We start from the raw sequence: 27,094 nt of genomic DNA, 5'->3' as shown, positions 1-27,094 counted from the left end.
AAAATTGGATCTCCCCCCACAGCGCTGTCCACGACAGAGTTGCCCGTCCGGCACCGCGAGGAGGTAGGGGGTTGTTTTGCCACACACACAGACACACACACACAGACACACACACACACAGACACACACACACATACACACACACAGACACACACACACATATACACACACACAGACACACATTCTCACAGCCAACGGCTTACCCACCCTCACCCACACACCCACCCACCCTCACCCACTTACACACCCACCCACACACCCACCCACTCACACACCCACACACCCACCCACCCACACACCCACCCACCCACACACCCACCCACCCACACACCCACCCACCCACACACCCACCCACCCACCCACCCACACACCCACCCACACCCACCCACCCACTCACACAGCCCACCCACCCACACACCCACCCACCCTCACCCACTCACACACCCACACACCCACACACCCACCCACCCACCCTCACCCACTTACACACCCACCCACACACCCACCCACACACCCACCCACACACCCACCCACCCTCACCCACACACCCACCCACCCTCACCCACTTACACACCCACCCACACACCCACCCACACACCCACCCACACACCCACCCACCCACACACTCACACACCCACCCACCCTCACCCACTCACACACCCGCCCACTCACAGACCCACCCTCACCCACACACTCACACACCCACACACTCACACACCCACCCACCCACAGACCCACCCACCCTCACAACTCACCCACCCACAGACCCACCCACCCTCACACTCACACACCCACCCACCCACAGACCCACCCACCCTCACCCACACACTCACACAACCCACCCACCCTCACCCACACACTCACACAACTCACCCACCCACAGACCCACCCACCCTCACACTCACCCACCCACACACTCACACAACCCACCCACCCTCACACAACCCACCCACCCTCACCCACCCACCCACACACTCACACACCCACCCACCCTCACCCACCCTCACACTCACCCACTCACACACCCACCCACCCTCACCCACACACTCACACACTCACCCACTCACACACCCACCCACCCTCACCCACACACTCACACACCCACACACTCACAGACCCACCCACCCTCACCCACACACTCACACAACTCACCCACCCACAGACCCACCCACCCACACACTCACACAACCCACCCACCCTCACCCACCCACCCACTCACACACCCACCCACTCACACACCCACACACCCACACACCCACACACTCACACACCCACCCACCCTCACCCACCCACCCACCCACACACTCACACACACACACACCCACCCACCCTCACCCACCCACACACCCACACACTCACACACTCACACACCCACCCACCCTCACCCACACACCCACACACTCACACAACCCACCCACCCACAGACCCACCCACCCTCACCCACCCACCCACCAACTCTACTCACCGCTCCATTGGTGAAGAGTACTATGACGGTCGTGTCTAGCTCACCACCACCACCACCACCCCTGCCCTCACCACCACCACCCAACGCCCGTTTGTTGTCAAACACAAGGCTCTTCTTCACCTCCATCATCCTGACACACGGGAGGAGAGGGAGGAGAGGGAGGGGAGGATCATAATGGGTCCGCTCTGGGCTAGAGGCACGGGCAATGGTGAAGATTGTGGTGGTGGTGGTAGTTGTGGTTATGATGGCTATCAACAGCATCACCACCACCATCCAAACCACCACCACCATCCAAACCACCACCACCACCATCCAAACCACCACCACCAACCACCACCACCATCCAAACCACCACCACCACCATCCAAACCACCACCACCACCATCCAAACCACCACCACCACCACCAGCGCCAGCACCACGGCCAGCACCACGGCCCCACCGCTCACCGTGAGGCCAGCCTCCTGCTGGTGCCGTGGTGGTGGTAGTTGTGGTTATGATGGCTATCAACAGCATCACCACTAGTAACCAAACCACCACCACCATCCAAACCACCACCACCGCCACCACCACCGCCACGGCCAGCGCCAGCGCCAGCGCCACCACGGCCACCACTGCCACGGCCAGCGCCAGCGCCACCACGGCCCCACCGCTCACCGTGAGGCCAGCCTCCTGCTGGTGCCGTGCGCCATCAGGAACAGCTCCCCCCTGGCCGTCAGCGCCAGGCTGGCGGTGGAGCAGGCCGCCGCCAGCGGGGCGGCCGACAAGCCTCGAGCTCCCCTGGGTGACGACGACGACGATGATGATGATGATGATGACGATGACGGTGACCTCTGTCCCTCAGGGGTCACCCAGGGCAAAGAGGTCACCAGCTTGGGCAGAGGCTGGACCAGGCAGCCCGGCTGTGGAGGGTAACCTGGCGCACGCACAAGCAGGGTGACAGGGGCAGGGCAGTGACCCCGGGTTTACGGAAGGGTTGGGGGTTAGACTTGTCCATTAGGCAAGGCCTAGGCTTGTCCATTAGGCAAGGCCTAGGCTTGTCAATAAGGCAAGGCCTAGGCTTGTCCATTAGGCAAGGCCTAGGCTTGTCCATTAGGCAAGGCCTAGGCTTGTCCATTAGGCAAGGCCTAGACTCGTCAATTAGGCAAGGCCTAGGCTTGTCAATTAAGCAAGGCCTAGGCTTGTCAATTAGGCAAGGCCGAGGCTTGTCAATAAGGCAAGGCCTAGACTTGTCCATTAGGCAAGGCCTAGGATTGTCCATTAGGCAAGGCCTAGACTCGTCAATTAGGCAAGGCCTAGGCTTGTCAATTAGGCAAGGCCTAGGCTTGTCCATTAGGCAAGGCCTAGGCTTGTCAATTAGGCAAGGCCTAGGCTTGTCAATTAAGCAAGGCCTAGGCTTGGCCATTAGGCAAGGCCTAGGCTTGTCAATAAGGCAAGGCCTAGGCTTGTCCATTAGGCAAGGCCTAGGCTTGTCAATTAGGCAAGGCCTAGGCTTGTCAATTAAGCAAGGCCTAGGCTTGTCAATTAGGCAAGGCCTAGGCTTGTCAATTAAGCAAGGCCTAGGCTTGTCAATTAGGCAAGGCCTAGACTTGTCCATTAGGCAAGGCCTAGGCTTGTCAATTAGGCAAGGCCTAGACTTGTCAATTAGGCAAGGCCTAGGCTTCTCAATTAGGCAAGGCCTAGGCTTGTCCATTAGGCAAGGCCTAGGCTTGTCCATTAGGCAAGGCCTAGGCTTGTCAATTAGGCAAGGCCTAGGCTTGTCAATTAAGCAAGGCCTAGGCTTGGCCATTAGGCAAGGCCTAGGCTTGTCAATAAGGCAAGGCCTAGGCTTGTCCATTAGGCAAGGCCTAGGCTTGTCAATTAGGCAAGGCCTAGGCTTGTCAATTAAGCAAGGCCTAGGCTTGTCAATTAGGCAAGGCCTAGGCTTGTCAATTAAGCAAGGCCTAGGCTTGTCAATTAGGCAAGGCCTAGACTTGTCCATTAGGCAAGGCCTAGGCTTGTCAATTAGGCAAGGCCTAGACTTGTCAATTAGGCAAGGCCTAGGCTTCTCAATTAGGCAAGGCCTAGGCTTGTCCATTAGGCAAGGCCTAGGCTTGTCCATTAGGCAAGGCCTAGGCTTGTCCATTAGGCAAGGCCTAGGCTTGACCATTACGCGAGGCCTAGGCTTTACATGAGACCTTCTTTGCCAGTAACAAGATATAGGAATAGGTTTTACCCTTTCAACTGTTTGCAATAACCAAAACACAAGCAGTCAAAATGCAAACAAAAGAGACAACTCTGATAATGATATTGGCACTGTCCTTGAATTTGATTGGTCCACACCCGAGACAGCTTAAGGCTCTAAGAAAAGCCATCTCGGGTGTGGACCAATCAAATTCAAGGACAGTGCCATCATCATTATCAGAGTTGTCTCTTTTGTTTGCATTTTGACTGCTTGTGTTGTGGTTATTGCAAACATGATGCCTTGAATAAAGGTGTCAGTTTTTGTGCCAGTTAAAAGGGTAAAGCCTATAACTAAGGCCAAGGCTTGTCAATTAGGCAAGGCCTAGACTAGTGCACTATGTACACCATGCACACACACCATGTACACCATGCATGTACACCATGCACGCACACCATGTACACCATGCACACACACCATGTACACCATGTACACCATGCACACACACCATGTACACACACCATGTAAACCATGTACACCATGCATGTACACCATGCACACACACCATGTACACCATGCACACACACCATGTACACCATGCACGTACACCATGCACACACACCATGTACACCATGCACACACACCATGTACACCATGCACACACACCATGTACACCATGCACACACACCATGTACACTATGTACACCATGCACACACACCATGTACACCATGCACGCACACCATGTACACCATGCACACACACCATGTACACCATGCACACCCACCATGTACACACACCATGTACACCATGTACACACACCATGTACACCATGTACACACACCATGTACACCATGTACACACACCATGCACACACACCATGTACACCATGCACACACACCATGCACACCATGCACACACACCATGTACACACACCATGTACACCATGTACACCATGCACACACAACATGCACACACACCATGTACACCATGCACACACACCATGTACACCATGCACACACACCATGCACGTACACCATGTACACCATGCACACACACCATGCACACACACCATGCACACCATGTACACCAGGCACACACACCATGTGCACCATGCACACACACCATGCACACACACCATGTACACCATGTATGCACACCATGTACACCAAGCACACACACCATGTACACCATGCACACACACCATGTACACACACCATGTACACCATGCACACACACCATGCACACACACCATGCACACACACCATGCACACACACCATGTACACCATGTACACCATGCACACCCACCATGTACACACACCATGTACACCATGTACACACACCGTGTACACCATGTACACACACCATGTACACACACCATGTACACCATGTACACACACCATGCACACACACCATGTACACCATGCACACACACCATGTACACCATGCACACACACCATGTACACACACCATGTACACACACCATGTACACCATGTACACACACCATGCACACACACCATGTACAGCATGTGTAGTGATTGTAGAATCACTACTGTGTACACACGCACAAGCGTGACGTCACTATGCGGGGGAGCGTCATGACCACGCGGGTCTACACACACGCATGACGTGATCCCGGCTGGAGGCGGGAATGACGTCAGGGCCGGTTCTGGGCTCCGGGAGGCCACGAGGGTGGTGTGAGGCCGTGGCACTCTCTGTGACCCCGGCTGGACACGTGACTGGACCCCAGTGGGGGCTGGGGGCCTAGGGGGCACCTCGGAGGGCACGTGGACAGCAGGGGGGGGCTTCGAGAGGGTTCTCGAAGGGAGGCGTGGCCGGGGTGGGGCCCGGGCACGCCGAGGCCCATATAAGCAGCCTCCTCACGAGGTTCGAGGCTGCCCGTATCAAGAACGAAGATGCATCGTGAAGACGCCAAGAGGAGTCAAGCCTCCAGTCAGCGGACCTGGCAGTAGCCCACCTGGCTGGGTCATGCTAGAGTATTTGAGAAGTATGTGTTAGCTAGAGTAGGTCGGTGGTCACCACCTTATGTGCAGTGTTATATTACTTACCGTTCGAATAAATCAGCGTTGCCTCCCAAGGAGTCGTGTGTGCACCTAATTCGAACTCACTACACATGCACACACACCATGTACACCATGCACACACCATGTACACACACCATGTACACACACCATGTACACCATGCACACACACCATGCACACACACACCATGTACACACACCATGTACACCATGCACACACACACCACACACACCATGCACACACACCATGTACACACACCATGCACACACACCATGCACACCACACACACCATGTACACACACCATGCACACACACCATGCACACACACCATGTACACCACACACACCATGCACACACCATGCACACACACCATGTACACCACACACACCATGCACACACACCACACACACACCCCATGTACACACACCATGTACACCATGCACACACACCATGTACACCATGTACACACACCATGTACACACACCATGTACACCACACACACCATGTACACCATGTACACACACCATGCACACACACCATGTACACACACCATGCACACACACCATGTACACCACACACACCACACACACCATGCACACACACCATGCACACACACCATGCACACACACCATGTACACCCACCATGTACACCCACCATGTACACACACCATGCACACACACCATGCACACACACCATGTACACACACCATGCACACACACCATGCACACCACACACCATGTACACACACCATGTACACACACCATGCACACCACACACCATGTACACACACCATGTACACCACACACACCATGTACACCACACACACCATGCACACACACCATGTACACACACACCATGTACACCATGCACACACACCATGCACACACCATGTACACCACACACACCATGTACACCATGTACACACACCATGTACACACACCATGCACACACACCATGCACACACACCATGTACACCACACACACCATGCACACACACCATGCACACACACCATGCACACCACACACACCATGTACACACACCATGTCACACCATGTACACCACACACACCATGCACACCACACACCATGTACACACACCATGCACACACACCATGTACACCATGTACACACACCATGCACACACACCATGCACACACACCATGTACACCACACACACCATGCACACACACCATGCACACACACCATGCACACCACACACACCATGTACACACACCATGTCACACCATGTACACCACACACACCATGCACACCACACACCATGTACACACACCATGCACACACACCATGTACACACACCATGTACACAAACCATGCACACACACCATGCACACCACACACCATGTACACACACCATGCACACACACCATGTATGCACACCATGTACACCAAGCACACACACCATGTACACCATGTACACCATGCACACACACCATGCACACACACCATGTACACCACACACACCATGCACACACACCATGTACACACACACCATGTACACACACACCATGTACACCACACACACCATGTACACACACCATGTACACCATGCACACACACCATGCACACACACCATGCACACACACCATGCACACACACCATATACACCATGTACACACACACCATGTACACACACACCATGTACACACACACCATGTACACCACACACACCATGCGTGTACACTGTGCAAGGGCCGGCGCACCGAGCTGCCCGCTGTTGAGTCCGCAGGTGTAGAGGCCGCTGTGGGTGTAGAAGAGGCTGTGGGTGGGGCCAGCCGCCACGCCGAGCACCCGCTGGGGAGGCCGGCACGGCAGGTGAACCTGGCACAGACACAGACAAAGGTCCCCCGTGTAGCCTCTAACAGCCTGTAGGGGCAAGTGCTGTTAGCAGTAGCTACCCACACAGACAAAGGTCCCCCGTGTAGCCTCTAACAGCCTGTAGGGGCAAGTGCTGTTAGTAGTAGCTACCCACACAGACAAAGGTCCCCCGTGTAGCCTTTAACAGCCTGTAGGGGCAAGTGCTGTTAGTAGTAGCTACCCACACAGACAAAGGTCCCCCGTGTAGCCTCTAACAGCCTGTAGGGGCAAGTGCTGTTAGCAGTAGCTACCTACACAGACAAAGGTCCCCCGTGTAGCCTCTAACAGCCTGTAGGGGCAAGTGCTGTTAGTAGTAGCGAGTAGCTACCTACACAGACAAAGGTCCCCCGTGTAGCCTCTAACAGCCTGTAGGGGCAAGTGCTGTTAGTAGTAGTAGCGAGTAGCTACCCACACAGACAAAGATCCCCCGTGTAGCCTCTAACAGCCTGTAGGGGCAAGTGCTGTTAGTAGTAGCTACCCACACAGACAAAGGTCCCCCGTGTAGCCTCTAACAGCCTGTAGGGGCAAGTGCTGTTAGTAGTAGCTACCCACACAGACAAAGGTCCCCCGTGTAGCCTCTAACAAACTGTAGGGGCAAGTGCTGTTAGTAGTAGCTACCTACACAGACAAAGGTCCCCCGTGTAGCCTCTAACAGGCTGTAGGGGCAAGTGCTGTTAGTAGTAGTAGTAGCGAGTAGCTACCCACACAGACAAAGGTCCCCCGTGTAGCCTCTAACAAACTGTAGGGGCAAGTGCTGTTAGTAGTAGCTACCCACACAGACAAAGGTCCCCCGTGTAGCCTCTAACAGGCTGTAGGGGCAAGTGCTGTTAGCAGTAGCTACCTACACAGACAAAGGTCCCCCGTGTAGCCTCTAACAGGCTGTAGGGGCAAGTGCTGTTAGTAGTAGCTACCTACACAGACAAAGATCCCCCGTGTAGCCTCTAACAGCCTGTAGGGGCAAGTGCTGTTAGTAGTAGCTACCTACACAGACAAAGATCCCCCGTGTAGCCTCTAACAGCCTGTAGGGGCAAGTGCTGTTAGTAGTAGCTACCTACACAGACAAAGGTCCCCAGTGTAGCCTCTATCAGCCTGTAGGGGCAAGTGCTGTTAGTAATAGCTACCTACACAGACAAAGATCCCCCGTGTAGCCTCTAGCAGGCTGTAGGGGCAAGTGCTGTCAGTAGTAGCTACCCACACAGACAAAGGTCCCCCGTGTAGCCTCTAGCAGGCTGTAGGGGCAAGTGCTGTTAGTAGTAGCTACCCACACAGACAAAGGTCCCCCGTGTAGCCTCTAGCAGGCTGTAGGGGCAAGTGCTGTTAGTAATAGCTACCCACACGGACAAAGGTCCCCCGTGTAGCCTGTAACAGGCTGTAGGGGCAAGTGCTGTTAGTAGTAGCGAGTAGCTACCTACACAGACAAAGGTCCCCAGTGTAGCCTCTAACAGCCTGTAGGGGCAAGTGCTGTTAGTAATAGCTACCTACACAGACAAAGGTCCCCCGTGTAGCCTGTAACAGGCTGTATGGGCAAGTGCTGTTAGTAGTAGCGAGTAGCTACCTACACAGACAAAGGTCCCCCGTGTAGCCTCTAACAGCCTGTAGGGGCAAGTGCTCTGTGAAAGGCCCTGTGTAGGTAGCTACTCGCTACTACTAACAGCACTTGCCCCGACACTGTTGGGGGCTACACGGGGGACCTTTGTCTTTGTGCTGTGCGGCTCCTCTCACCTGCTGCGGCGAGCTGCACACGCCACCCCACGCTCCTCCGCTACTGCCGCCGGTGGTGCCGGTGGAGGCGGTGGAGGCGGTGGAGGCAGTGGTGCCGGCGGCGGTGCCGGCGGCTCCGCGCACGCCCAGTTGCCCGAACTCGTTGAGACCGAAGGCAAACGCCAGGCCGGAGACGGCGAGGCAGAGCGTGTGGTCACGTGCCGCAGACACGGAGACGCACGCCGGCAGAGACACCACCTGCCTGGGCACCTACACACACAGAGACACAGACACGGAGACACACAGAGACACAGACACACAGAGACACAGAGACACGGTAGTAGACACAGAGACACACAGAGACACCACCTGCCTGGGCACCTACACACACAGACAGAGATACAGACACACAGAGACACAGACACACAGAGACACACAGACAGAGACACACAGACAGAGACACGGTAGTAGACACAGAGACACACAGAGACACCACCTGCCTGGGCACCTACACACACAGACAAAGACACACAGACACACAGAGACACGTTAGTAGACACGGTAGGAGACACGGAGATGGCGAGGCAGAGCGTGTGGTCACGTGCCGCAGACACGGAGACGCACGCCGGCAGAGACACCACCTGCCTGGGCACCTACACACACAGACAGAGACACAGAGACACACAGAGACACGTTAGTAGACACGGTAGGAGACACGGAGACACGGAGACACGTTAGTAGACACGATAGTAGACACGGTAGGAGACACGGAGACGGCGAGGCAGAGCGTGTGGTCACACACACAGACACACAGACACGGTAGTAGACACACAGACACACAGAGACACCACCTGCCTGGGCACCTACACACAGACAGAGACACAGAGACACACAGACACACAGAGACACAGACACACAGAGACACAGAGACACGGTAGTAGACACAGAGACACACAGAGACACCACCTGCCTGGGCACCTACACACACAGACAGAGACACAGAGACACACAGAGACACGTTAGTAGACACGGTAGGAGACACGGAGACGGCGAGGCAGAGCGTGTGGTCACGTGCCGCAGACACGGAGACGCACGCCGGCAGAGACACCACCTGCCTGGGCACCTACACACACAGAGACACAGACACGGTAGTAGACACACAGACACACAGAGACACCACCTGCCTGGGCACCTACACACAGACAGAGACACACAGAGACACACAGACACACAGAGACACAGACACACAGAGACACAGAGACACGGTAGTAGACACGGAGACACACAGACACACAGAGACACAGACACACAGAGACACAGAGACACACAGACACACAGAGACACAGACACACTGAGACACTGAGACACACAGAGACACGGTAGTAGACACGGAGACACAGAGACACACAGAGACACAGACACACAGAGACACGGTAGTAGACACAGAGACACACAGAGACACCACCTGCCTAGGCACCTACACACACAGACAGAGACACACAGAGACACACAGACACGGTAGTAGACACACAGACACACAGAGACACCACCTGCCTGGGCACCTACACACAGACAGAGACACAGAGACACACAGACACACAGAGACACAGACACACAGAGACACAGAGACACGGTAGTAGACACAGAGACACACAGAGACACCACCTGCCTGGGCACCTACACACACAGACAGAGACACAGAGACACACAGAGACACGTTAGTAGACACGATAGGAGACACGGAGACGGCGAGGCAGAGCGTGTGGTCACGTGCCGCAGACACGGAGACGCACGCCGGCAGAGACACCACCTGCCTGGGCACCTACACACACAGAGACACAGACACGGTAGTAGACACACAGACACACAGAGACACCACCTGCCTGGGCACCTACACACAGACAGAGACACACAGAGACACACAGACACACAGAGACACAGACACACAGAGACACAGAGACACGGTAGTAGACACAGAGACACACAGAGACACCACCTGCCTGGGCACCTACACACACAGAGACACACAGAGACACACAGACACGGTAGCAGACACGGAGACACACAGAGACACACAGAGACACACAGAGACACAGACACACAGAGACACACAGAGACACACAGAGACACGGTAGTAGACACAGAGACACACAGAGACACCACCTGCCTGGGCACCTACACACACAGCGACACAGACACGGAGACACACAGAGACACGGTAGTAGACACGATAGTAGACACGGTAGGAGACACGGAGACGGCGAGGCAGAGCGTGTGGTCACGTGCCGCAGACACGGAGACGCACGCCGGCAGAGACACCACCTGCCTGGGCACCTACACACACAGAGACACAGAGACACAGACACGGTAGCAGACACGGAGACACACAGAGACACACAGAGACACACACAGACACACACAGAGACACACAGACACACAGAGACACACAGAGACACACAGAGACACACAGAGACACGGCAGTAGACACAGAGACACACAGACACACCACCTGCCTGGGCACCTACACATACAGCGACACAGAGACACACAGAGACACAGAGACACGGTAGTAGACACAGAGACACACAGAGACACCACCTGCCTGGGCACCTACACACACAGAGACACAGAGACACACAGAGACACACAGAGACACGGTAGTAGACACAGAGACACACAGACACACAGAGACACAGAGACACGGTAGTAGACACAGAGACACGGAGACACGTTAGTAGACACGGTAGTAGACACGGTAGGAGACACGGAGACGGCGAGGCAGAGCGTGTGGTCACGTGCCACAGACACGGAGATGCACGCCGGCAGAGACACCACCTGCCTGGGCACCTACACACACAGAGACACAGAGACACAGACACACAGAGACAGACACACAGAGACACAGAGACACCACCTGCCTGGGCACCTACACACACAGAGACACAGAGACACACAGAGACACACAGAGACACACAGAGACACAGACACAGAGACACACAGACACGGTAGTAGACACGGAGACACACAGAGACATCACCTGCCTGGGCACCTACACACAGACAGAGACACACAGACACACAGAGACACAGACACACAGAGACACAGAGACACGGTAGTAGACACAGTGACACACAGAGACACCACCTGCCTGGGCACCTACACACAGAGAGACACACAGACACGGTAGCAGACACGGAGACACACAGAGACACACAGAGACACACACAGACAGAGACACACAGACACACAGAGACACAGAGACACACAGAGACACAGAGACACAGACACAGAGACACGGAGACACAGAGACACGGTAGTAGACACGGAGACGGCGAGGCAGAGCGTGTCGTCACGTGCCGCAGACACGGAGACGCACACCGGCAGAGACACCACCTGCCTGGGCACCTACACACACAGAGACACACAGAGACACAGACACGGTAGTAGACACGGAGACACACAGAGACACACAGAGACACACACAGACAGAGACACACAGACACACAGAGACACCACCTGCCTGGGCACCTACACACACAGAGACACACAGAGACACAGACACGGTAGTAGACACGGAGACACACAGAGACACCACCTGCCTGGGCACCTACACACACAGAGACACACACACAGAGACCCCACCTGCCTGGGCACCTACACACACAGAGACACACAGAGACACACAGAGACACACGGAGACACACAGAGACACAGAGACACACAGAGACACACAGACACACAGAAACACAGAGACACAGACACACAGAGACACGGTAGTAGATACAGAGACACACAGAGACACCACCTGCCTGGGCACCTACACAGACAGACAGAGACACACAGAGACACAGACACACGGAGACACAGAGACACGGTAGTAGACACGGAGACACAGAGAGACCACCTGCCTGGGCACCTACACACACAGAGACACACAGAGACACAGAGACACAGAGACACACAGAGACACACAGACACAGAGACACACAGAGACACACAGAGACACAGAGACACACAGTCACACAGAGATACAGACACACAGAGACACAGACACACAGAGACACACAGACAGAGACACACAGACAGAGACACGGTAGTAGACACAGAGACACACAGAGACACCACCTGCCTGGGCACCTACACACACAGACAGAGACACACAGACACACAGAGACACAGACACACAGAGACACAGACACACAGAGACACAGACACACAGAGACACAGAGACACGGTACTAGACACAGAGACACACAGAGACATCACCTGCCTGGGCACCTACACACACAGAGACACACAGACGCACACAGAGACACAGAGACACACAGAGACACACAGAGACACAGACACACAGAGACACAGAGAGCGAGACACACAGAGACACAGAGACACACAGAGACACACAGAGACACACAAACACACAGAGACACACAGAGACACACAGAGACACACAGACACAGAGACACACAGAGACACAGACACATAGAGACACGAAGACACGGAGACACAGAGACACGATAGTAGACATGGAGACACACAGAGACACGGTAGTAGACACAGACACACACAGACACACAGAGACACGGTAGTAGACACGGAGACACAGAGACAGGCCAGTAGACACAGAGACAGGCCAGTAGACACGGAGACAAAGAGACAGGCCAGTAGACACAGAGACACAGAGACACAATAGTAGACATGAAGACACGTTAGTAGACACGGAGACACACAGAGACACGGTAGTAGACACAGAGACACGGAGACACACAGAGACACAGAGACACGGAGACACACAGAGATACGGAGACACACAGAGACACAGACACACGGAGACACAGAGACACGGTAGTAGACATGAAGACACGTTAGTAGACACGGAGACACACAGAGACACGGTAGTAGACACAGAGACACGGAGACACACAGAGACACAGAGACACGGAGACACACAGAGACACAGACACACGGAGACACAGAGACAGGGTAGTAGACATGAAGACACGTTAGTAGACACGGAGACACAGAGACAGGCCAGTAGACACAGAGACAGGCCAGTAGACACAGAGACACAGAGACAGGCCAGTAGACACAGAGACAGGCCAGTAGACACAGAGACAGGCCAGTAGACACAGAGACAGGCCAGTAAACACAGAGACACAGAGACAGGCCAGTAGACACAGAGACACAGAGACAGGCCAGTAGACACAGAGACACAAAGACAGGCCAGTAGACACAGAGACACAGAGACAGGCCAGTAGACACAGAGACACAGAGACACAGAGACAGGCCAGTAGACACAGAGACAGGCCAGTAAACACAGAGACACAGAGACAGGCCAGTAGACACAGAGACAGGCCAGTAGACACAGAGACACAGAGACAGGCCAGTAGACACAGAGACAGGCCAGTAGACACAGAGACACAGAGACAGGCCAGTAGACACAGAGACAGGCCAGTAGACACAGAGACACAGAAACAGGCCAGTAGACACAGAGACACAGAGACAGGCCAGTAGACACAGAGACACGGAGACACACAGAGACACAGACACACAGAGACACAGTAGTAGACACAAAGACACAGAGACACGGTAGTAGACACAGAGACACAGAGACAGGCCAGTAGACATGGAGACACAGAGACAGGCCAGTAGACACAGAGACACAGAGACAGGCCAGTAGACACAGAGACAGGCCAGTAGACACAGAGACAGGCCAATAGACACAGAGACACAGACACACAGAGACACAGACACACAGAGACACAGACACACAGAGACACGGTAGTAGACACAGAGACACAGAGACAGGCCAGTAGACATGGAGACACAGAGACACGCCAGCAGACACGGAGACACAGAGACAGGCCAGTAGACACAGAGACACGGAGACACACAGAGACACAGACACACAGAGACACGGTAGTAGACACAGAGACACAGAGACAGGCCAGTAGACATGGAGACACAGAGACAGGCCAGTAGACACAGAGACACAGAGACACGCCAGCAGACATGGAGACACAGAGACAGGCCAGTAGACACAGAGACAGGCCAGTAGACACAGAGACAGGCCAGTAGGCACAGAGACACAGAGACAGGCCAGTAGACACAGAGACACAGAGACAGGCCAGTAGACACAGAGACACGGAGACACACAGAGACACAGACACACAGAGACACGGTAGTAGACACAAAGACACAGAGACAGGCCAGTAGACATGGAGACACAGAGACAGGCCAGTAGACACGGAGACACAGAGACAGGCCAGTAGACACAGAGACACAGAGACACGCCAGCAGACATGGAGACACAGAGACAGGCCAGTAGACACAGAGACAGGCCAGTAGACACAGAGACAGGCCAGTAGGCACAGAGACACAGAGACAGGCCAGTAGACACAGAGACACAGAGACAGGCCAGTAGACACAGAGACACGGAGACACACAGAGACACAGACACACAGAGACACGGTAGTAGACACAAAGACACAGAGACAGGCCAGTAGACATGGAGACACAGAGACAGGCCAGTAGACACGGAGACACAGAGACAGGCCAGTAGACACAGAGACACAGAGACAGGCCAGTAGACACAGAGACACAGAGACACGCTAGCAGACACGGTAGTAAAGACACCACCTGCCTGGGCACCTGCCAATACCAACAGCCGCCATTCGCCACAGCGCCTGTGCCAGGCTAGGTGCACTTTGAGGCTACCACATGAAGTGTCGAAGGCTCTCTTGGCACGAGGAGGTCACGTGACTGACCCTGCAGGTGCCGTGGGTTGACTGCTGTGCCAGGCTAGGTGCAGGAGGAGGTCACGTGACTGACCCTGCAGGTGCCGTGGGTTAACTGCTGTGCCAGGCTAGGTGCAGGAGGAGGTCACGGGACAGACCCTCTCTGCGGTGTCTCTCTGCGATGTCTCTCCGCGGTGTCTCTCCGCGGTGTCTCTCTGCGGTGTCTCTCCGCGGTGTCTCTCCGCGGTGTCTCTCTGCGGTGTCTCTCTGCGTGTGTCTCACCACGCATGCCTCCTCGTCCCCGTGTCCGAGTCTGCCTCCTCGTCCGTGTCCGCAGGTGAACACACGGCCGCAGCGCGTCAGCAGCACCGAGTGGAAGGCACACAGCTCCACCTGGGACACAGTGAGACACACACAGTGAGACACACACAGTGAGACACACACAGTGAGACACACACAGTGAGACACACACAGTGAGACAACAACAACCGCCATTCGCCACTAAGTGGCGGTGACGTCACCACGACGCTTGTGCCAGGCTATGTGCACCCTGAGGCCACGTGAAGTGTCGAACGCCCGCTGGCAGGAGGTCACGGGGCAGACCCAGGTGCCACGGGTCGACTGACTGAGATGACTGGCTGATGCACCACCTGTGCCCCCTACTGTGCCAACCTGCTGTGCTTTAGCCACCCGGCGCTCCGCTCGCTGTTGTGAGCGTCGCTCCTCCGCCCTCCGTTGTTGTTGGAGGGTGACTGCCTCCAACTGCCCAGTAGCATCCTTCACGAGCCTCCTCCACAGAAGCCGATCTTGACACCGCTGGTACCAGTCATCGGCTAGTCCAATCAGCTCCACGTCCTTCTGTACCACATCACTCCATCTCTTCTCTAGCCCGTGCCGCGCCCGCTTAGCCCCCTCGATCCGGCCGAACAAAAGCTGTTTCGGCATGCGGTGGCTGGGCATGCGGGCTACATGACCCAGCCATCGCAGCCTTTCCCGCCGGAGGAGCTTATCGATGGGACCTTGCCCAGATCTTTCAAGGATTTGTGAGCTCCTCACACAATCCAGTCTGGTTAAACCCAGGATGGATCGTAGGCAGGCCAGCCTAAATGTTTCTAACCGGCGAAGATGTTCCATTAGGGGGGTCCACGTTTCGCAAGCGTAGAGAAGGGAGGGAATGACCGTGGCCAAGAAGACCTGAAGCTTAGTGCGGAGCGACAGACCAGGTAGCTTCAACACAGCGTTACGCAACCGATGAAAAGATATTGCCGCTCGACTGATTCGGAGTGAGACCTCTGCTGTTAAACTGGAGCCGGTCATAAGCACACTACCCAGGTATGGGAAACTCTCCACTCGCTCCACAACTGCCCCATCACCGATTGGGAGTTGTGGGGGTGTAGTGTCCGATGGTACAAAATACCCAGGCAGGTGCTTAGTTTTGGTGGGGCTGATGGTAAGGCCCCACCTCTTAGTGGCACGCTCCAGTCTCAGCAGCAGCGTCTCCAACTCCTCCTCTGACTGAGCAGCTATTACCAAATCATCAGCATACATAACGTGGTTGAGCAATAGTGAGACACACACAGTGAGACACACACAGTGAGACACACACAGTGAGACACACACAATGAGACACACACAGTGAGACACACGCAGTGAGACAGTGAGACACACACAGTGAGACAACACGCAGTGAGACAACACGCAGTGAGACACACAGCTCCATCTGGGACACACGCAGTGAGACAGTGAGACAGACAGCTCCACCTGGGATGCACGCGGTGAGACAGTGAGACACAGCTCCACCTGGGACACATGCAGTGAGACAGTGAGACACACGCAGTGAGACACACGCAGTGAGACACACGCAGTGAGACACACAGCTCCACCTGGGACACACGCGGTGAGACAGTGAGACACATGCAGTGAGACACACACAGTGAGACACACACAGTGAGACACACACAGTGAGACACACACAGTGAGACACAGCTCCACCTGGGACACACGCAGTGAGACAGTGAGACACACGCAGTGAGACCCACGCAGTGAGACACACACAGTGAGACACAAACAGTGAGACACACACAGTGAGACACAAACAGTGAGACACACAGCTCCACCTGGGACACACGCGGTGAGACAGTGAGACACAGCTCCACCTGGGACACACACAGTGAGACAGTGAGACACACGCAGTGAGACACACGCAGTGAGACACACAGCTCCACCTGGGACACACGCGGTGAGACAGTGAGACACAGCTCCAAATGGGACACACGCAGTGAGACAGTGAGACAACACGCAGTGAGACACACGCAGTGAGACACGCAGTGAGACAAGTGGTGAGACACACGCAGTGGGACACACGCAGTGAGACACACAGCTCCACCTGGGACACACGCGGTGAGACAGATACTGTGTAGACAGTGTAGACAGTGTAGATAGACACTGTGTAGACACTGTGTAGACAGACACTGTGTAGATAGACACTGTGTAGACACTGTGTATACAGACTCTGTGTAGACAGACACTGTGTAGACACTGTGTAGACACTGTGTAGACAGACACTGTGTAGACACTGTGTAGACAGACACTGTAGACACTGTGTAGACAGACACTGTGTAGACTGTGTAGAGAGACACTGTGTAGACACTGTGTAAATACTGTGTAGACAGACACTGTGTAGACACTGTGTAGACAGACACTGTGTAGACAGACACTGTGTAGACAGACACTGTGTAGACAGACACCGTGTAGACACTGTGTAGACACTGTGTAGACATACATTGTGTAGACAGACACTGTAGACACTGTGTAGACTGTGTAGACAGACCTGCACCACGGAGATCCCCGCAGGCAGGGACACGGGGACAGGAGATGGGACACGAGGAAGCTGTCCGTGTCCAAGTGTGAAGTTCGCGTTCTCCCCCCACGTGAGCGCCTCCAGCGGAGCTGAGACACCGCGACACAAACAACACACACAGACAACACACAGACACACACACAGACAACACACACAGACAACACACACAGACACAGACAACACACACACACACAGACAACACACACACAGACACAGACAACACACACAGACACAGACAACACACACAGAGTGAGTGAGTGTATGAGTGAGTGTATGAGTGCCTCAGTGGCCCGTGATCACAAATCTCTATTTAACTCCATCAAAAAAGTAACCTGCAGCGCCACACCTATTACATCATTAGGGGAAAAAACGGTGATCCAATTTCCGACCCCCAGGAACAGGTTCGCAGATTTGCTGAGCATTTCTGTGAGGTCCTGGGGGAGGGAAAATCCCTCAGCCAGGAAAACATCGTGGCACAAAGTGAGGATGACCCTGCTGAGGCTGCGGTGCCTCAAATATTGGATGATGTCACCCCCTGTGAGTGGCTGGCAGAGGTGCCATCTGCTGAGGAAGTATTGAAGGCGATCCGGAGTCTGAGACCAGGAAAGGCAGCGGGCAGAGATGATCTCCCAAGCGAAATGCTGAGGGAGGGTGGCGTTTGTGCAAAGACTGCCCTATATGACATCATAACAACAGTCTGGACCACTGGACGGGTTCCGCAGGATTGGAAGGATGCCCTGGTGGTCCCCCTTTTTAAGAAGGGGGACCGCACAGACTGTAACAACTACAGGGGCATCTCACTCCTCAGTGTGCCGGGAAAGGTCCTGGCAAGGATTATTCAGCATCGCCTTGCCAGGCACGCTGAGGAGAGGCTTGCGGAGCCCCAATGCGGTTTCAGGAAAGGGCGGTCCTGCACAGATGCCATATTTTCTGTCCGTCTGCTACAGCAGAGGTGTAGGGAATTCCAACAAGACCTACATCTCTGCTTTATTGACCTGGTCAAGGCCTATGATACCATCAGTAGGCCTGGGCTCTGGGTCGTTCTTCGTGCTTTTGGAGTACCTGACCCTCTGCTCACGATCATTAAGGACCTTCATGATGGTGAGCGGGCCCGGGTAAAACTACGTGGCCGGGAGTCAGAGCCATTCCCTGTACACCTTGGGGTGCGACAGGGATGTCCTCTGGCTCCCACATTATTTAACATCTATTTTGACCACGTAGTTCGTGAAGCCTTCAATAGCTGTACCGGGGGAATCTCCATATGGTACAGATATAATGGGAGGCTAATCGATGCCCGGGTGCGGTCAAGGGATGGCTCCCTATTGCTCAACCACGTTATGTATGCTGATGACTTGGTAATAACTGCTCAGTCAGAGGAGGAGTTGGAGACGCTGCTGCTGAGACTGGAGCGTGCCACTAAGAGGTGGGGCCTTACCATCAGCCCCACCAAAACTAAGCACCTGCCTGGGTATTTTGTACCATCGGACACTCCACCCCCACAACTCCCAATCGGTGATGGGGCAGTTGTGGAGAGAGTGGAGAGTTTCCCATACCTGGGCAGTGTGCTTATGACTGGCTCCAGTTTAACAGCAGAGGTCTCACTCCGAATCAGTCGAGCGGCAATATCTTTTCATCGGTTGCGTAACGCTGTGTGGAAGCTACCTGGTCTGTCGCTCCGCACTAAGCTTCAGGTCTTCTCGGCCACGGTCATTCCCTCCCTTCTCTACGCTTGCGAAACGTGGACCCCCCTAATGGAACATCTTCGCCGGTTAGAAACATTTAGGCTGGCCTGCCTACGATCCATCCTGGGTTTAACCAGACTGGATTGTGTGAGGAGCTCACAAATCCTTGAAAGATCTGGGCAGGGTCCCATCGGTGAGCTCCTCCGGCAGGCAAGGCTGCGATGGCTGGGTCATGTAGCCCGCATGCCCAGCCACCGCATGCCGAAACAGCTTTTGTTTGGCCGGATTGAGGGGGCTAAGCGGGCGCGGCACGGGCTAGAGAAGAGATGGAGTGATGTGGTACAGGAGGACGTGGAGCTGAGTGGACTTGCCGATGACTGGTACCAGCGGTGTCAAGATCGGCCTCTGTGGAGGAGGCTCGTGAAGGATGCTACTGGGCAGTTGGAGGCAGTCGCCCTCCAACAACAACAGAGGGCGGAGGAGCGACGCTCACAACAGCGAGCGGAGCGCCGGGTGGCTAAAGCACAGCAGGTTGGCACAGTAGGGGGCACAGGTGGTGCATCAGCCAGTCATCTCAGTCAGTCGACCCGTGGCACCTGGGTCTGCCCCGTGACCTCCTGCCAGCGGGCGTTCGACACTTCACGTGGCCTCAGGGTGCACATAGCCTGGCACAAGCGTCGTGGTGACGTCACCGCCACTTAGTGGCGAATGGCGGTTGTTGTTGTTGTTGTTGTATGAGTGAGTGTATGAGTGAGTGAGTGTGAGTGAGTCTATGAGTGAGTGTGAGTGAGTGTGAGTGAGTGTGAGTGAGTGAGTGAGTGTGTGAGTGAGTGAGTGTGTGAGTGAGTGAGTGTGAGTGAATGAGTGAGTGTATGAGTGAGTGTATGAGTGAGTGAGTGTATGAGTGTAGGAGTGAGTGAGTGTATGAGTGAGTCTATGAGTGTATGAGTGAGTGAGTGTAAGAGTGAGTGTATGAGTGAGTGAGTGTATGAGTGAGTGAGTGTATGAGTGAGTGAGTGTATGAGTGAGTGAGTGTATGAGTGAGTGAGTGTATGAGTGAGTGAGTGAGTGTATGAGTGAGTGAGTGAGTGTATGAGTGAGTGAGTGTATGAGTGAGTGAGTGTATGAGTGAGTGAGTGTATGAGTGAGTGAGTGAGTGTATGAGTGAGTGAGTGTATGAGTGAGTGAGTGAGTGTATGAGTGAGTGAGTGTATGAGTGAGTGAGTGAGTGTATGAGTGAGTGAGTGTATGAGTGTCTGAGTGAGTGAGTATATGAGTGAGAGTGAGTGAGTGTATGAGTGAGTGAGTGTAGGAGTGAGTGAGTGTATGAGTGAGTGAGTGTATGAGTGAGAGTGAGTGAGTCTATGAGTGAGTGAGTGTATGAGTGAGAGTGAGTGAGTCTATGAGTGAGTGAGTGTATGAGTGAGTGAGTGAATGTATGAGTGAGTGAGTGAGTGTATGAGTGAGTGAGTGTATGAGTGAGTGAGTGTGAGTGAGTGTGAGTGAGTGTATGAGTGAGTGTGAGTGAGTGTATGAGTGAGTGTGTGAGTGAGTGAGTGAGTGTATGAGTGAGTGTAGGAGTGAGTGTATGAGTGAGTGAGTGTATGAGTGAGTGAGTGTATTAGTGAGTGAGTGTAGGAGTGAGTGAGTGTATGAGTGAGTGTATGAGTGAGTGTGAGTGAGTGTATGAGTGAGTGTGTGAGTGAGTGAGTGTATGAGTGAGTGTAGGAGTGAGTGTATGAGTGAGTGAGTGAGTGTATGAGTGAGTGAGTGTATTAGTGAGTGAGTGTAGGAGTGAGTGAGTGTATGAGTGAGTGTATGAGTGAGTGTGAGTGAGTGTATGAGTGAGTGTGTGAGTGAGTGAGTGTATGAGTGAGTGTAGGAGTGAGTGTATGAGTGAGTGAGTGAGTGTATGAGTGAGTGAGTGTATTAGTGAGTGAGTGTAGGAGTGAGTGAGTGTATGAGTGAGTGTATGAGTGAGTGTGAGTGAGTGTATGAGTGAGTGTGTGAGTGAGTGAGTGTATGAGTGAGTGTAGGAGTGAGTGTATGAGTGAGTGAGTGAGTGTATGAGTGAGTGAGTGTATTAGTGAGTGAGTGTAGGAGTGAGTGAGTGTATGAGTGAGTGTATGAGTGAGTGTGAGTGTATGAGTGAGTGTGTGAGTGAGTGAGTGTATGAGTGAGTGTAGGAGTGAGTGTATGAGTGAGTGAGTGAGTGTATGAGTGAGAGAGTTTGCTCACCAGTGTGAGCGCTGTGCCGAGGCTGCTCCACTCTATCCTTGAGCAGCAGGCCCAGGGGGGTGAGGCCCTCATGGTCACGTGCCTGCAGGCTGGCGCCCAGCTGGGACGCCACAAAGACAAAGTTCCCCCGTGTAGGCTCTTAACGGACAGTCCGGGTGGAGGGACAAGTGCTGTTTAGCAGTGGCGGGTAGCACCGAGAACGTACACACACACACAGACACACACACAGACAGACACACACACAGAAACACGCATACAGAGACACACACAGACAAACACACAGAGACACACACAGACACACGGAGACACAGAGACACACACAGAGACACACACAGATGCACATACACATACACACACAGAGACACAGACATATACACACACATACAACAACAACAACTGCCATTCGCCACTAAGTGGCGGTGACGTCACCACGACGCTTGTGCCAGGCTATGTGCACCTTGAGGCCACGTGAAGTGTCGAACGCCCGCTGGCAGAAGGTCACAGGGTAGACCCAGGTGCCACGGGTCCACCGACCACCTGTGCCCCCTACTGTGCCAACCTGCTGTGCTTTAGCCACCCGGCGCTCCGCTCGTTGTTGTGAGCGTCGCTCCTCCGCCCTCCGTTGTTGTTGGAGGGCGACCGCCTCCAACTGCCTAGTAGCGTCCTTCACGAGCCTCCTCCACAGAGGCCGATCTTGACACCGCTGGTACCAGTCATCGGCAAGTCCACTCAGCTCTACGTCCTCCTGGACCACATCACTCCATCTCTTCTCTAGCCCGTGCCGCGCCCGCTTAGCCCCCTCAATCCGGCCAAACAAAAGCTGTTTCGGCATGCGGTGGCTGGGCATGCGGGCTATATGACCCAGCCATCGCAGCCTTGCCTGCCGGAGGAGCTCACCGATGGGACCCTGCCCAGATCTTTCAAGGATTTGTGAGCTCCTCACACAATCCAGTCTGGTTAAACCCAGGATGGATCGTAGGCAGGCCAGCCTAAATGTTTCTAACCGGCGAAGATGTTCCATTAGGGGGGTCCACGTTTCGCAAGCGTAGAGAAGGGAGGGAATGACCGTGGCCGAGAAGACCTGAAGCTTAGTGCGGAGCGACAGACCAGGTAGCTTCCACACAGCGTTACGCAACCGATGAAAAGATATTGCCGCTCGACTGATTCGGAGTGAGACCTCTGCTGTTAAACTGGAGCTAGTCATAAGCACACTGCCCAGGTATGGGAAACTCTCCTCTCTCTCCACAACTGCCCCATCACCGATTGGAAGTTGTGGGGGTGGAGTGTTCGATGGTACAAAATACCCAGGCAGGTGCTTAGTTTTGGTGGGGCTGATGGTAAGGCCCCATCTCTTAGTGGCACGCTCCAGTCTCTGCAGCAGCGTCTCCAACTCCTCCTCTGAATGAGCAGCTATAACCAAATCATCGGCATACATAACATGGTTGAGCAATAGGGAGCCATCCCTTGACCGCACCCGGGCATCGATCAGCCTCCCATTACATCTGTACCATATGGAGATTCCCCCGGTACAGCTATTGAAGGCTTCACGAACTACGTGGTCAAAATAGATGTTAAATAATGTGGGAGCCAGAGGACATCCCTGTCGCACCCCAAGGTGTACAGGGAATGGCTCTGACTCCCGGCCACGTAGTTTTACCCGGGCCCGCTCACCATCATGAAGGTCCTCAATGATCCTGAGCAGAGGGTCAGGTACTCCAAAAGCACGAAGAACGACCCAGAGCCCAGGCCTACTGATGGTATCATAGGCCTTGACCAGGTCAATAAAGCAGAGATGTAGGTCTTGTTGGAATTCCCTACACCTCTGCTGTAGCAGACGGACAGAAAATATGGCATCTGTGCAGGACCGCCCTTTCCTGAAACCGCATTGGGGCTCCGCAAGCGTCTCCTCAGCGTGCCTGGCAAGGCGATGCTGAATAATCCTTGCCAGGACCTTTCCCGGCACACTGAGGAGTGAGATGCCCCTGTAGTTGTTACAGTCTGTGCGGTCCCCCTTCCTTCCAATCCTGCGGAACCCGTCCAGTGGTCCAGACTGTTGTTATGATGTCATATAGGGCAGTCTGTGCACAAACGCCACCCTCCCTCAGCATTTCGCTTGGGAGATCATCTCTGCCCGCTGCCTTTCCTGGTCTCAGACTCCGGATCGCCTTCAGTACTTTCTCAACAGATGGCACCTCAGCCAGCCACTCATAGGGGGTGACTTCTTCCAATATTTGAGGCACCGCAGCCTCAGCAGGGTCATCCTCACTTTGTGCCACGATGTTTTCCTAGCCGAGGGATTTTCCCTCCCCCAGGACCTCACAGAAATGCTCAGCACATCTGCAAACCTGTTCCTGGGGGTCGGAGATTGGATCACCGTTTTTTCCCCTAATGATGGTAATAGGTGTGGCGCTGCAGGTTACTTTTTTGATGGAGTTAAATAGAGATTTGTGATCATGGGCCACTGAGGCAGACTCCATCTCCTCAGCAACCCGCGACCACCACCCATCCTTGCAGCGCCTCACGGCTCTCCGATCCTCCGAGCGAAGGCTGCGGTAAGCCTCCTCATTCTCTGACGTGGGATTCTGTAGCCGATGACAGTGGGCCTGTCGCTTTTTCTCAACCATCCTGAACACCTCCTCTGTCAGCCAGGGTCTCTGGGGAGGTCTGGACCGCGTACCCAAAGCAGCCATTGCAGCTGCATGAGTCACAGTCCTAAACCTCGCCCATTTACCCTCGACATCAGGAGGAGTCGGGGACGATGCCAATCCCAGCCGCAAGCGATGATGAAATTCTTGCTTGCAACTTTCATCAGATAACTGAGACCAGGCCACTTTAGGTCGGAATGGGGTCCTGGGTCTACACCGACCACCGGAGTGGAAGAATGGCAGGCGCATCTTACAGATGACTAGTCAATGGTCAGAGGGCAGATCAGCTCCACGGTAGGTCCTGGTGTCAAGGACATGGGCTCGCATTCGCTGGTCCGTCACTATGTAGTCCAGCAGATGTTCTTGCTTGGACCCGGCATGCTTCCATGATGTTGTGTGGATGCGCCGATGCCGGAACAGCGTGTTGGTAATTACAAGTCCATGGGCTGCACAAAAATCTAGCAGCCTCCTACCGTTGTTATTGAGCTGATCTGGCCCATGCCCTCCAATCACTCCAGACCAGGTGCCAGTATCATGACCAACTCGGGCATTGAAGTCACCCAACATGAGGACTCTATCCCGAGGGGCCACTTTAGCCAGCACCTGTGACAGGAGGTCATAGAAGGCATCTGACTCATCGGCTTTGCCTGCATCCCTCCACGGATGTTCAACTTCGGTGGGGGCATAAGTAACCACGACCACCATTCCTCGCCTCCGGTTGATGGGAAGGCGAGCCCAAAGTAGCCTGGGGCTTACAGCTTCCCACACCTCACCGCCACGCTCCCACGCCCCCTTCATTCTTTTGTTCAAAAGAAGAGCCACACCCTGTTGTTTGGCAGTCTGCTGCCCCGAGTAGAGGACTGTCCACCCCTCATGGTGGCAGGAGCCAGAGCCGGTCCACCGGACCTCCCGAATGCCGCATAGATCCAGGCGGTACCCGTCCAGCTCCCGACAGAGGAGTGGCAGCCTCTCCTCCGCAGTGAGCGTTCGAACATTCCACGTGGCCACCCGTAGTGGCTTTTCGTTGTTTCTGGAGTAGCCCCGAGGGTAGGTATTCAATCTCCTGGCTCAGACACAGACACACACACCGACAGAGACACACACACAGACAGAGACACAGACAGAGACACACAGACAGACAGAGACACACATACAGACAGAGACACACAGACAGAGACACACAGACAGACAGAGACACACACACACAGACACGGAGACACAGAGAGACACAGAGAGACACACACAGAGACACACACAGACACACACAGAGACACACACAGACACACATATACAGAAGATCCCCCATATAGCCTTAACAGACTGTAGGGGCAAGTGCTGTTAGCGAGCACCTATGAAAGCCGGAACGGTACACGAGGGGGTGGGTGGCCAGCACCACGCCCGACCGCCTTTGTCTCCCTAGTGGCAATCTTTACACACCGCACCAGGTACTCATTTGAGGCTGAGTCGACCTAGGGGAGGCCCGGGACCGGTTCAGATAATCGTCACTGGTGTTGGCCGTGAGCGGGAATCGAACCCAGGTCGCCAGGTTCATAGCGCAGCGTAGCGCTAACCGCTACACTATCGCTCCCCACACATATACACACACAGAGACACACACAGAGACACACACACAGAGACACACAGTCACAGACAAACACACACAGAGACACACAGACACACACACACA

The 27,094-nt window shown here is 54.5% G+C and overlaps 2 protein-coding genes across 6 annotated transcripts in view; both read right to left on the bottom strand.

Moving 5' to 3' along the window:
• The window catches only part of LOC116958162 (uncharacterized), a 67,675-nt gene extending 58,140 nt beyond the window's left edge, over positions 1-9,535 (bottom strand). Inside the window, exons 1-4 of the mRNA XM_032980661.2 lie at positions 9,267-9,535; positions 7,391-7,508; positions 2,122-2,380; positions 1,466-1,595 (exon numbers count right to left, since the gene is read on the bottom strand). Coding sequence (XP_032836552.2) covers positions 1,466-1,595; positions 2,122-2,156 — 165 coding nt within the window. The 5' untranslated portion in view covers positions 2,157-2,380; positions 7,391-7,508; positions 9,267-9,535. The remainder of the gene's footprint in view (positions 1-1,465; positions 1,596-2,121; positions 2,381-7,390; positions 7,509-9,266) is intronic.
• A 509-nt stretch (positions 9,536-10,044) lies between these two features.
• Positions 10,045-27,094, bottom strand: part of LOC142906975 (uncharacterized) — a 30,249-nt gene continuing 13,199 nt past the window's right edge. Inside the window, exons 4-7 of one of the 5 annotated variants that reach the window (XM_076055842.1) lie at positions 22,763-22,862; positions 18,813-18,931; positions 16,265-16,375; positions 10,045-11,579 (exon numbers count right to left, since the gene is read on the bottom strand). In XM_076055842.1, the coding sequence (XP_075911957.1) occupies positions 11,421-11,579; positions 16,265-16,375; positions 18,813-18,931; positions 22,763-22,862 (489 nt within the window). In that variant the 3' untranslated portion in view covers positions 10,045-11,420. The other 4 variants (XM_076055841.1, XM_076055840.1, XM_076055838.1 and 1 more) reach the window with 4 other exon arrangements.

Source organism: Petromyzon marinus, chromosome 73 (genome assembly GCF_048934315.1).
Source record: "Petromyzon marinus isolate PM22_M1 ecotype Great Lakes invasive population chromosome 73, UKy_Petmar_22M1.pri1.0, whole genome shotgun sequence".
Classification (NCBI taxonomy): domain Eukaryota; kingdom Metazoa; phylum Chordata; class Hyperoartia; order Petromyzontiformes; family Petromyzontidae; genus Petromyzon; species Petromyzon marinus.
The sequence above is the reverse complement of the archived record's forward strand: the minus strand, read 5'-3'. Positions and strand labels throughout refer to the sequence as shown.